Source organism: Ascaphus truei, chromosome 10, assembly GCF_040206685.1.
Source record: "Ascaphus truei isolate aAscTru1 chromosome 10, aAscTru1.hap1, whole genome shotgun sequence".
In the NCBI taxonomy this organism is placed as follows: Eukaryota; Metazoa; Chordata; class Amphibia; order Anura; family Ascaphidae; genus Ascaphus; species Ascaphus truei.
Genome location: NC_134492.1, coordinates 56,797,048 through 56,809,914, shown reverse-complemented (window position 1 = coordinate 56,809,914; position 12,867 = coordinate 56,797,048). Strand labels below are relative to the sequence as shown.

Below are 12,867 nucleotides of genomic sequence, written 5' to 3'. Positions count from 1 at the left end.
CACAGTGACACAGATACATTATTATAATATCAGTATAGGTGACACTGTCAGACACATTATTATAATGTCAGTGTAGGTGACACAATGACACAGATACATTATTATAATGTCAGTGTAGGTGACACAGTGACACAGATACATTATTATAATATCAGTATAGGTGACACTGTCAGACACATTATTATAATGTCAGTGTAGGTGACACAATGACACAGATACATTATTATAATGTCAGTGTAGGTGACACAGTGCCACAGACACATTATTATAATGTCAGTATAAGTGACAGAGATACATTATTATAATGTCAGTGTAGGTGACACAGTGACACATTATTATAATGTCAGTGTAGGTAACACAGTGTCACAGACACATTATTATAATGTCAGTGTAGGTGACACAGTGTCACAGACACATTATTATAATGTCAGTATAGGTGACACAGTGACACAGATACATTATTATAATGTCAGTGTAGGTGACAGTGTCACAGATACATTATTATAATGTCAGTGTAGGTGACACAGATACATTATTATAATGTCAGTGTAGGTGACACAGTGTCACAGATACATTATTATAATGTCAGTGTAGGTGACACAGTGTCACAGATACATTATTATAATGTCAGTGTAGGTGACACAGTGTCACAGACACATTATTATAATGTCAGTATAGGTGACACAGTGTCACAGACACATTATTATAATGTCAGTGTAGGTGACACAGTGTCACAGACACATTATTATAATGTCAGTATAAGTGACACAGATACATTATTATAATGTCAGTATAGGTGACACAGTGACACAGATACATTATTATAATGTCAGTATAGGTGACACAGTGACACAGATACATTATTATAATGTCAGTATAGGTGACACAGTGACACAGATACATTATTATAATGTCAGTATAGGTGACACAGTGACACAGATACATTATTATAATGTCAGTATAGGTGACACAGTGACACAGATACATTATTATAATGTCAGTGTAGGTGACACAGACACATTATTATAATGTCAGTGTAGGTGACACAGACACATTATTATAATGTCAGTGTAGGTGACACAGATACATTATTATAATGTCAGTGTAGGTGACACAGTGACACAGATACATTATTATAATGTCAGTGTAGGTGACACAGTGACACAGATACATTATTATAATGTCAGTATAGGTGACACAGTGACACAGATACATTATTATAATGTCAGTGTAGGTGACAAAGATACATTATTATAATGTCAGTGTAGGTGACACAGTGTCACAGACACATTATTACAATGTCAGTATAGGTGACACAGTGTCACAGATACATTATTATAATGTCAGTGTAGGTGACACAGTGTCACATATATTGGGATGGAATGTCTCACATCCCTCAGGCTGCTCCAGGTGAGGTGCAGCCCCCGCCCCTTTCCCCCCTGACAGCCAATCAGCACGTGGGTGTGTCAGCCCCCCAGCCAATCCGCGCGTGGGTGTGCCCCCCCTTTAAAGCGTGGTGCTGGTGGGGCCAGTGATGAGCTGGAGAGGAGAGATGCAGCTGCACTGCTGATCCTGCAGCATGCGACTTGTGGGTGTCCTGTGTCTGCAGCTCCTGCCCGTGATACACCTCCTGCACCCCACCGAGGGGTACTTTGGGTTAGATCTCACCCCCTCTCTCTTATATACCCCCCCTGTCTCCTATCTGTATACCCCTCTCATATATTCCCTTCCCATATATATATATATATACACACACACACACACACACACACACACACACACACACACACACACACACACACACACACATACATACATACATACATACATACATACATATATATGTACAGGTATGTATGTACTTTTTATTTTCTTTGGGGTGGTGTACACCCATTACAATGTTTCAGCACACATAGACATCATTGCAACACTATTTTAAATCAGTTTTGCGCACCTTATACGTCTTCTTTATATATATATATATATATATATATATATATACACTGGCGACACACTTTATTCGAGCTCGGCTAGTCCCACGAATTCGGGTATACCCGGGTGTATTGAGGTTTGTGACTGTTTTCTGCCCGAGTGCATTGAGTTATTTTCCAGGAAGGGATTGAAGCATTTTATTCCCGCTGGCTGCAATACTGCACAGTATATATATATATACTGCATTACAATTCATGAATTTATGCCATCTGGTAGACACGCGAAGCATTGCAGCCTATTAAATCCTAATCATTATCATTTAACAGATCAGCCGCCCGTCAGCCAGGCATGAACCCAGGCTGGGAAGGCAAACGCAACGGGGCTTGTCAGAGGTGAGGAGCGGCGCATTCCAGGTATCTGCCAGGTACATACTGGGTATTTGCTCGAATAAAGTGTGTCGGTGCAGTATATACACTCTCCTATATGTACCCCTCTCTCATCTATAGTTATACCCCTCTTTCTTATCTATCTCACTTATTTATTTATATCTTATCTATACTCATATTTCTTATCTATATTTATCTCTTATCTATACCCCTCTCTCAGCTATACCTTTCTCTCTTATCTATACCCATCCCCTTATATTACATTATATATTATATTAATATAATTATTATTATATTACATTACAGTATATCACCCCTTGCTCTCTTTCCATCTCTCTCTCTCTCTCTCTCTTAACATCTCTCTCCCCCTTCTCCCGTTTTCTCACCTTTTCTCTCTCTCCCTCCCTATCTTTCTTTCTCTCCCTCTTTCTCTCTTTCTCTCTCTCTTTTCTCGCTTTCTCTCTCTCTCCCTATCTTTTTCTCTCTCCCTCTCTCTTTCTTCCCCTCTGTCCCCGCTCTCTCTTTCTTCCCCTCTGTGTCCCCTCTCTCTCTTTCTTCCCCTCTGTGTCCCCTCTCTCTCTTCCTTCCCCTCTGTGTCCCCCCTCTCTCTCTTTCTTCCCCTCTGTGTCCCCCCTCTCTCTCTCTTTCTCTCCCCGTCTCTTTGAGTCTGCGCTGTCACTTCATACCCAAACGCTTGTCAAGATCAATCTAGTTTTGTGCTGAGATCAAGAGAGCTAAAGAGATTATTATAAGGAGGAGAGATTGCAGAGTTTAGAGATTAATACTCCATGACCTGTCTGCCTGACCATTTCATCTGTATCACATGCCATATTAAATTGGTATAGCCTGCGCTGAGAGAGAGAGACCCAAGAGAAGAGAGAGACCCAAGAGAAGAGATAGGGAGAGAGACTCTGACCCAAGAGAAGAGAGACCTAAGAGAAGAGAGAGAGAGAGAGAGAGAGAGAGAGAGAGAGACTCTGACCCTAGAGAAGAGAGAGACCCAAGGGAAGAGATAGGGAGAGAGACTGGTCCAAGAGAGGAGGGAGAGAGGCTGACGAAATAGAAGAGGGAGAGAGAGATTGACGAAAGAGAGACTGATCCAAGAGAAGAGAGAGACCCAAGATAAAAGAGAGACTATCCCCCAGAGGAGAGAGAGAGAGGCTGACCCAAGAGAAGAGAGAGGGTGAGAGAGACTGACCGAAGAGAAAAGAAGAGAGACTGACCCAAGAGAAGAGAGGGAGAGACTGACCCAATAGAGAGAAAGAGAGATAAAGAGAGACGGGAGTGGGGGGAAGAGAGCGAGAGAGAACCCGACCCAAGAGAAGAGAGTGGGAAGGGGGAGAGAAAAAGAGAGTGAGACACAAACCTAAGAGGGAGAAGGAGAGACTGCCCCAAGAGAAGAGAGGGGAAGAGAAAGAGACTGGCTCAAGAGAAGAGAGGGAGAGACTGACCCAAGAGAAGAGAAGGAGAGAGACTGACCCAATAGAGAGAGCGAGAGACTGACCGAAAAGAGAGAGTGAGAACAGAGGGGGGGGGGGTGGGGGGGGAGAGAATCTGAACCAAGAGAAGAGAGGGGGGGAGAGAGAAAGAGACACACAAGAGGGAGAAAGAGAGACTGACCCAAGAGAAGAGAGCGAGAGAGGCTGACCAAAGAGAAGAGAGAGAGAGACTGACCCAAGAGAAGAAACCCGAGAGAGAGACTGACCCGGGAGAGAGACTGATCAGAGGGAGAGATAGAGAGAGGCTTACCCAAGAGATGAGGGAGGGAGAGGGACTGGTCCAAGAGAGAGGGGGTGAGAGAGACTGACCAAAGAGAAGAGAGAGAGACTTACCTAATGAGAGAGAGAGAGAGAGAGAGAGAGACTGACCCAAGAGAAAAGAGGGAGAGATACTGACCCAATAGAGAGAGAGAACGATACTGACCAGAGAGAGAGTGAGAAGAGAGGGGTTGGGAGAAACTGACCCAAGGGAAGAGAGAGGGAGATAGAGAAAGAGAGAGACCCAAGAGGAGTGAGCGAGAGAGGCTGTCCAAAGAGAACAGAGACTGACTGGTAGAGGAAGGGAGAGAGACTGACCCAAGAGAAGAGAGAGAGTCTCACCCAAGAGAAGAGATAGAGAAAGAGACTGACCCAAGAGGAGTGAGCGAGAGAGACTGACCCAAGAGAAGAGAGAGTGATACTGACCCAAGAGAGAGAGAGACTGTGCCAAGAGAAGAGAGAGGCTGACCTAAGAGAAGAGAGAGGGGGAGAGAGAGACTGACCCAAGAGAAGAGAGCAAGAGAGAGACTGCTGCAAGAGGAGAGAGAGGGAGAGACTGACCAGAGGGAGAGAGAGAGAGAGGAGAGGGAGAGAGAGAGAGAGAGAGAGAGGGAGGCTGACCAGAGAGAGAGACAGGGAGAGAATGTCAGAGTTAAGTAATGTATATCTAGTAACTAACTGCAAGTTATTGTATCACAATTCGCTTGTTAATATTTAACAAAATAAGCATATCGTGTCTGGTTATAAAAGAATATGGAGCCAGGGCACATTTTCAGGCCCAATACAGTAACAATAACAGCCGGGCTAATATTAATTATTGAGATTAAAGTAGAGAAAACATTTCAAAACCTTAAATGATTATTTTGTTTTAAATTAGTAATACTAATATGTATTATTAATGTAATAATAATGTGTTAATGAGGTTAAGGTATAGAAACACCTCAGAGTCTTTTTAATATATATTTCAACATTCTATTCCGAGTTCAACAAATATTGATGAAGAAAAAGATATATATATAATATATATCAAATGGAAATATTACTATGTGCTCATCTGCATGTCTTAGACAGGTCTGCAGCCCCCGCCTTTCACCATTATCACCCAGCACACAGCTCTTCCACTGCAGCAAGGGATTCTGGGAAATGCAAATGAGCACACAGTGCCACCTTTTGCTTCAAAACCATTAACATGGTTCCCTATACTGTAGGCTTAAGCTTGCTGCATGGTCACAGCTTTGAGCACAGCCAGGGTTAAGGTGCATAGCCAGTAAACCCACCTGCCATAACTTAACTAAGTATGTATGTAAAGTATATATATAGAGCGTTTTTTTGTGATAAAATACATGACACATGATCAGGGCGACATAATAATATCAGTAATACAAATCTCTCCCGGTTTTATGCTATTCTCTGAATATAGTGCTAAACAACTATCATATCTTATATATTTATTTTTTATAATAATAGCATGTTCTTGTATAGCGCTGCTAGTTTTACGTGGCATTTTACAGGGACATTTTTCAGGCACAATTATTATAATTATAACACATATATATATATATATATATATATTTTTTTTTAACTTGTCATCTTTATAATTTAAGATGTGAGAATATAATTTTCCATAAAAAAAATGACTTGGTTCTTAGAATTGGTTGAATTCTGACCCTTTGTAAAATAATGTGTAATCATAATAAATATATATATATATATATATATATATATATATATATATATATATATATACACACACACACACACACACACACACACACACACACACACACACACACACACACACACACACACACTGGTTGACAAATCACCCAAAAATCTACTCGCCACCTAGTACCAAACGTGTGCTGCTTGGGCCAATATTTACTCGCCCGGGGGTTAAATCCACTCGCCCGGGGCGAGCAAATGTATAGGTTTGTCGAACACTGTATGTATGTGTGTATATATATATATATTCTCAATGCCTGGCACACCCATTTTTTATTATTATACTCGTATTAATGATATTCACAATGTCATCATATTTTCAGCACTGCGTCCGTGTATTTCTTTCAAAGGGTTAATCTCTGCCGTTCCCTCAGTATTCTGTGTCTCTTCTTTCTCACACAATTTCCCTTTCCTGTTTTTTTTCTCTCTCCCTCTCTCACACTCTTCCCCCTCTTTCCTCTTTCTCCCCCTTTTCCATCCATTCTCACTAAAGATGCCCCCCCCTCGCTCTCTCTCCCCTTCCTCTCTATCTCTCCCCCTCTCTCTCTCCCCTTCTCTCTCTCTCCCTCTCCTCTTCCTTTCCCATGCTTTCACTCTGTCTCTCTCCCTGTCTCTCTCCCTCTCTCTATGTACCTCTTCCCCGTCTCTCTAGTGTATGTATCTCTCTCCGTCTCTGTCTTTTTCTAACTCTCTCTCCCTATCTCTCCTTTCATCTATCTCCATCTCTCTCCCTCTGTCTCTCTCCCTGCCTCTCCCCCTCTCTCTATGCATCTCTTTCTCCCTGTCTCTCTAGTGTATGTGTCTTTCTCCCTCTGTCTTTTTCTAACTCTCTCACTCCCTGTGTCTCTATCTCTCCCTGTCTCTCACTCTGTCTGACTGTCTCTCTCTGTCTCTCTCACTCTGTCTGACTGTCTCTCTTTGTCTCTGTCTGACTGTCTCAGTTATTAGTGTCGTGCAATTTATAACTAGTGTTAGTAACTATCAGTTATTAGTGTCATGTTATTTATAACTTGTGTTAGTAACTTTCAGTTATTAGTGTCGTGCAATTTATAACTAGCGTTAGTAACTATTAGTTATTAGTGTCATGTTATTCATAACTAGTGTTAGTAACTATCGGTTATTAGTGTAATGTTATTTATAACTAGCGTTAGTAACTATTAGTTATTAGTGTCATGTTATTTATAACTAGTGTTAGTAACTTTCAGTTATTAGTGTCATGCAATTTATAACTAGCGTTAGTAACTATTAGTTATTAGTGTCATGTTATTTATAACTAGTGTTAGTAACTATCGGTTATTATTGTAATGTTATTTATAACTAGCGTTAGTAACTATTAGTTATTAGTGTCATGTTATTTATAACTAGTGTTAGTAACTATCGGTTATTAGTGTAATATTATTTATAACTAGTGTTAGTAACTATCAGTTATTAGTGTCATGCAATTTATAACTAGCGTTAGTAACTATCAGTTATTAGCGTGATGTTGTTTATAACTAGTGTTAGTAACTATCAGTTATTAGCGTGATGTTGTTTATAACTAGTGTTAGTAACTATCAGTTATTAGTGTCATGTTATTTATAACTAGTGTTAGTGACTATCAGTTATTAGTGTCATGTTATTTATAACTAGTGTTAGTAACTATCAGTTATTAGTGTCATGTTATTTATAACTAGTGTTAGTGACTATCAGTTATTAGTGTTACATTATTTATAGCTAGTATTAGTAAATATAAATTATTTGTCTCCTTTTTTGGGGCCACACAGAGACATTACTTTTTAACGAAATCACCTTAATATCTGTACGCCCAGCGCCGGCCATTTCTGGGTACCAAAACCTCTCAGAACAAAAACGCACGACTGGCGCGAACGGCGCAGACGGAGAAATAGACGCAGCATTAGATTTCCGTGCTTAGACGCTTAGGGCTCCAGAATGATGTTAATGTCAAGAAAAAAATATTGTATGTGTTGGGGGAGGGGGGGGGGGCAGATTTATACATGTATTAACTTAGGCTCATATCGACTAAATGGTGCTAACAACGGTAACTCCCACTCAAATGAACGTGAGTTTCGACGGGCTAAGGATTAGCCCCCTTTTAATGAACATGGGCCTTAGAGAACCCCCATAGTACCACCTCCTTGGAAGATGTACCCGGCATTGCTATATAAGGCAACATGGTCAAACCCAACGAGGCGTTTTTAAAGGGTCTTAGAACCAAAAGTGACACGTTTGAAGAGGGGAAACGTCCCCTTTCTCAACACAATAGGATTAGGCATTTTTTCCCTTTAAGGTGCAGTGAGGTTTTTACAGTGCACTTTACTCTGGTGATCAGACTGTTTGGCAGCCCTCAAAATCCTCAACGCTGAGATTCAGTGTTCCCGGAGGAAAAGAGAAACACACTCATTTTTTTCTTCTTCTTGACGCATTAGCCAAACCGTCACGTTAAAGGGTGGGCCGATGTAACCCCCTAGAATAGCAGAGGGGGTCGGAAGCATGCTCAAACACACCCTACCCCCCTAACCTGTTTCCCCGTCCCCTCCCTCCCCTCCCCCCCACTTTCTTCCCCAGCCTGACGGGCAAAGAGCCGTTATCTCATTACCCCGCCGTGCCCCCCCAGGCCGGCGCGGCCGCCGGCAGGGCCCACCTGAAGCAGTGCGACCTGATGCCCCTCACCCGGAGGCAGAGGAGGCTGTGCCGGAAGGAGCCGGGGTTGGCGGAGGCGCTGAGGGAGGCCGTGCGCTTGGGGTTCGGGGAGTGCCAGTACCAATTCCGGAGCGAACGCTGGAACTGCAGCCAGCAGGGGAGAAGCAGTCTGCTCAAGAGAGGTAAGGGGGGTGGGGGGGGGGTGCTCAGATTCACGGGGCGGGGGTGTCCAGATCCAAGGGGAGAGGAGTGCCGAGACCCACAGGGGGTGCCCAGATCCAAGGGGAGAGGAGTGCCGAGACCCACAGGGGGTGCCCAGATCCAAGGGGTGGGGGGTGCCCATATCCAAGGGGTGGGGGGTGCCCATCCCCCACCCCCCTTTCCTATCACTCTTACCCCTTCCCCATCCCCCTTCCCCTTCTATATCCCCCTTCCCCTTCTATATCCCCCTTCCCCTTCTATATCCCCCTTCCCCTTCTCCATCCCCATCTGCCTTCCCCTTTCCCCATCCCCCTTCCCACCCCCCCTCTCCTTTCCCCATCCCCCCTCTCCTTTCCCCTTCCCCCCTCTCCTTTCCGCATCCCCCCTCTCCTTTCCCCACCCCCCTCTCCTTTCCCCATCCCCCTCTCCTTTTCCCATCCACCCTCCCTTCCCCTGCCCCTATCTTCCTTCCCCTTGTATTCTCTCTCCCTTCCCCTGCTGTACTCTAACTGCCCCTCTCTCCCTGCCCCTCTGCCCCTCTGCCCGAACCCCGCCCCTGTCCCTCTCTGCCCCCACCCAGAGAAGGAGCGGCTCAGTGAGTAAAGACCTTGGGGCAGTCACTTTATCTCCCTGTGCCTCATTCGCCAAACATATAGATTGTAAGCTCCACGGGGCAGGGACCTGCGCCTGCAAAATGTCTCTGTAACGCGCTACGTACAACTAGCAGCGCTATACAAGAACATATTATTATTATTACCCCTGCCCCCTCTCCCCCAGCCCCCTCTCGTGTTCTCTCTCCCTCCCCCACACCTGCCACCCCTCTGTAACCCTGCCCCCCTCCCTTCAACAGCCCCTTGCTCCCCCCACCCCCTCTCCCCCCACCCCTTGCTCCCCCCTCGCCCCTGTTCCGCTCACCTGCTCCTCATTGTACCCCTGACCCCCTTTACCCCCCGAGTAACCTCCCCCCCTCCACCGGCAGGATTTAAAGAGACGGCCTTCCTGTACGCCGTCTCCGCCGCCGCGCTCACCCACGCCCTGGCCAAGGCGTGCAGCGCCGGGCGCATGGAGCGCTGCACCTGCGACGACTCGCCCGGCATGGAGAGCCAGCGGGCGTGGCAGTGGGGGGTGTGCGGGGACAACCTGCGGCACAGCACCCGCGTCCTGCAAAGCTTCCTGGGGCAGAAGAGAGGCGGCAAGGACACGCGGGCAACGGTGGATCTCCACAACACCAACGCTGGCATCAAGGTGAGCGGCAGCCGCAGCGCCCAGCTCCCCCCCTCCATCTCCCCCCCACTATCCGGTCCTGGCGATGTGGGGGGGGGGGGTCGCAGATTGGAGGGGGGGCTCTGAGGAGCAGCATATATGGGGGGGCTCTGAGGGGCAGCAGATATGGGGGGCTTTGTGGGGCAGCAGATATGGGGGGGCTCTGAGGGACCGCAGATATGGGGGGGCTATGAGGGACAGCAGATATGGGGGGTTCTGAGGGGTGGCAGATATGGGGGGCTCTGAGGGGTAGCAGATATGGGGGGGCTCTGAGGGGCAGCAGATATGGGGGGGCTGAGGGGCAGCAGATATGGGGGGGCTGAGGGGCAGCAGTTATGGGGGGGGCTCTGAGGGGCAGCAGATATGGGGGGGGCTCTGAGGGGCAGCAGATATGGGGGGGCTCTGAGGGGCAGCAGATATGGGGGGGGCTCTGAGGGGCAGCAGATATGGGGGGGGCTCTGAGGGGCAGCAGATATGGGGGGGCTCTGAGGGGCAGCAGATATGGATGGGACAGCAAAGACTACAACAGTTTGGGGTGAAATTGTAGGGTGAAAAGGTGGGACATTTATCCACCCGACCATGTTCCTGGAAAGTCCTTCTGCCAGGCGTCTCATCGAGCGGGGAGAGAGAATGACAAACTGGGGGCCCCTTGTGGATGATATATATGGGATATATATATATACTGTATATAGTTTTGCTTTCTTCCTAGGCCGTGAAGAGTGGGTTGAAGACGACCTGTAAGTGCCATGGGGTGTCCGGCTCCTGCGCTGTCCGTACCTGCTGGAAACAACTCTCCCCGTTCCACGAGACGGGCTCCCTGCTCAAGGTCCGATATGAGTCCTCCCTCAGGGTCCTCAGCACCACCAACGAAGCAGTGGGCGGCCACGAGACCCTGGGACACTCGTTCGCCGGCCGTTTCCCTCGATCCACCGACCTGGTCTACCTGGAAGAGTCTCCCAGTTTCTGCCGGCCCACCCGCTTCTCGCCGGGCACGGCGGGGAGGTCGTGCTCCCGGGAGACCACTTGTGAGAGCATGTGCTGTGGGAGAGGGTACAACACACAGAGCCGGCTGGTCACCTTCTCGTGCCACTGCCAAGTACACTGGTGTTGCCACGTGGAGTGCCAGAAATGTATCCAGCAGCAAGAGACGTATACCTGTAAGCCATGATCGGGTAGGGTGGGAGGCCTTCAGATGTCCCTAACCCTTCTTACGCCGATATCTACCATCAATGGAACAATGCATGGTGGCAGGAGGGCAGAATGCCACCAGGACTTGAACAGCCAAGGATTCTAAGGGCGCCAAAGAACAACTCCACTCACGGTCAAGACTTGGCCATCCTCTTGGTGAATGTATCATGCCTTCATCAGGGCAAAGACCTGTTTCCACAGGTCGAAACCCATGAAGCCGGTTTAATCCCTACCTCCATCCAACCTTTGGCCAACCAATGGACCCAACTAATTGGTTTCCTTTACCCGTTGAGTGTCCCAAGATGAACCATGAACGTCATAACAGCCGGGACGCCAGAGGACAATGCCGTACAGAATAGGTCTTGGTAGAAAGCTCGTTTTCTGGGGGTGGGGGAGGGGGGAGGATGACGGGGATCGCGTTCAATGAATAAGCCGGGGGGGAAGTGGGGCCCTCGACCACGCAATGGCTACACCAAGCCATCGCGTGGTTGAAATGGGTCACCGCCGGAGCGATCATCACGCCACAACTCGTGGTCCTGCAGCGCACGGACCCCCTGATCGAGCAATGAGCACTTTGCAGTTGGGTAACCATTGAGGGGATCCGGTCCTTGTGTGCCTTATTGCTGATATAAAGGCGCTGCTCCTTGTCTACTCCCTCTCTCCTCCCCTCTATCTCTACGTCCCCCTTTCCTCATCTAGCCCTCTCCCCCTCACTTCCTCCCCATTTCTAACTCTCCCCTCCCCCTTTTCCCCTCTAACCCTCGCTCTCTCTCCCCTCTTTCTCTCCTCCTCTCCCCTCCCTCTCTCTTTCTCCCCGCCCCCTCCCTCTCTCTTCCCTGCCCCCTCCCTCTCTCTCTCTCCCTCCCCCCCTCTCCCTCTCTCTCCCCCCCCTCTCCCTCTCTCTCGCACAATTATGTAACATTTCTCTTATTTCAACGGACACTTTCTCCCCCCGTTTTCTCGGATGACGGTGCCCCCCCCCCCCCCCCCCCAGAACAAGAATATTTTTCTACCTCGTATGTACAGCATTTAGGAAACAAATAGGAACATTTTAAGAATATTTAAGTTATTTAAACCCCCAGATATTATCCCCTTCAAACACCAGCAATAGCCACTGATCCACCCACTTCCTACGTCTCTGCGTCCCGCAGGGAGATGTATATAGTGAGCTTTTCTACCATATGTATTTATGTGTCGTAACACTGTATATAGGAGGGATTGCACTGGTATCTTTTTAATCCTGTTTATATACCGTTCAGATATAAAAAAAGTAAAATTGCTTTTTTTGTTATATCTTTCGTGGTGGCTGTTATTATTTCTTGCAGTGTCGCTTCTCCGGTTGATGATGGCGGGTGCGAGCAGGCCCTACGGCCTCCTAGTGTCCCTTGTGAGGCTAAGGCGTCAGCGCGCGCGTCGGGTGCCCGCGACAGAGTGCTGGCGGTGCTCGTTCCCTACATCTGAAGGACTTCAGATTACTCGAAACGGTGGGGTGGGCGGCTATGACGTCACGCTGCTGGTTCACCCTCATCGCGCTTCGTGCAGGCGCGTGGCGGCGGTGGACTGGCGCCGGCCCCCGTAGAGACGCCGTATCTTGTTCGCGGGGACGCACGCCTGCAGCGCCCGCAGCCGCGAGCAGTGGGGACGAGGCCTTGGCGTCAATCCGGCCGCGTCACAATTCTCCCGCGAGCAACGGGGCCAACATTAACCCCCCGAAAACATCAAACGAAAACGCACGGAGAGACGCGATTAGTCAAAATAGTAAGAAACTGTATGTAAAG

At 47.6% G+C, this 12,867-nt stretch overlaps 1 protein-coding gene across 1 annotated transcript; it reads left to right on the top strand.

The window, feature by feature from the left end:
• The first annotated feature begins 1,537 nt into the window (after positions 1-1,537).
• LOC142503978 (protein Wnt-9b-like) lies at positions 1,538-11,467 on the top strand. The gene is made up of 4 exons (XM_075617015.1): positions 1,538-1,656; positions 8,363-8,619; positions 9,618-9,883; positions 10,611-11,467. Exons 1-4 carry the CDS (start codon positions 1,580-1,582, stop codon positions 11,067-11,069), a joined length of 1,059 nt encoding a protein of 352 aa, XP_075473130.1. The 5' UTR covers positions 1,538-1,579; the 3' UTR covers positions 11,070-11,467.
• The last annotated feature ends 1,400 nt before the right edge of the window (positions 11,468-12,867 follow it).

What these genes read in the sequence shown, in the direction of transcription:
- LOC142503978 (XM_075617015.1), top strand. Translation starts at nt 1,580, where the DNA reads ATGCGACTTGTGGGTGTCCTGTGTCTGCAGCTCCTGCCCGTGATACAC. An exon ending in CCCACCGAGGGGTACTTTGG is followed by an intron (nt 1,657 to 8,362) that starts GTTAGATCTCAC and finishes TTTCTTCCCCAG; the next exon opens with CCTGACGGGCAAAGAGCCGT. An exon ending in AAGCAGTCTGCTCAAGAGAG is followed by an intron (nt 8,620 to 9,617) that starts GTAAGGGGGGTG and finishes CTCCACCGGCAG; the next exon opens with GATTTAAAGAGACGGCCTTC.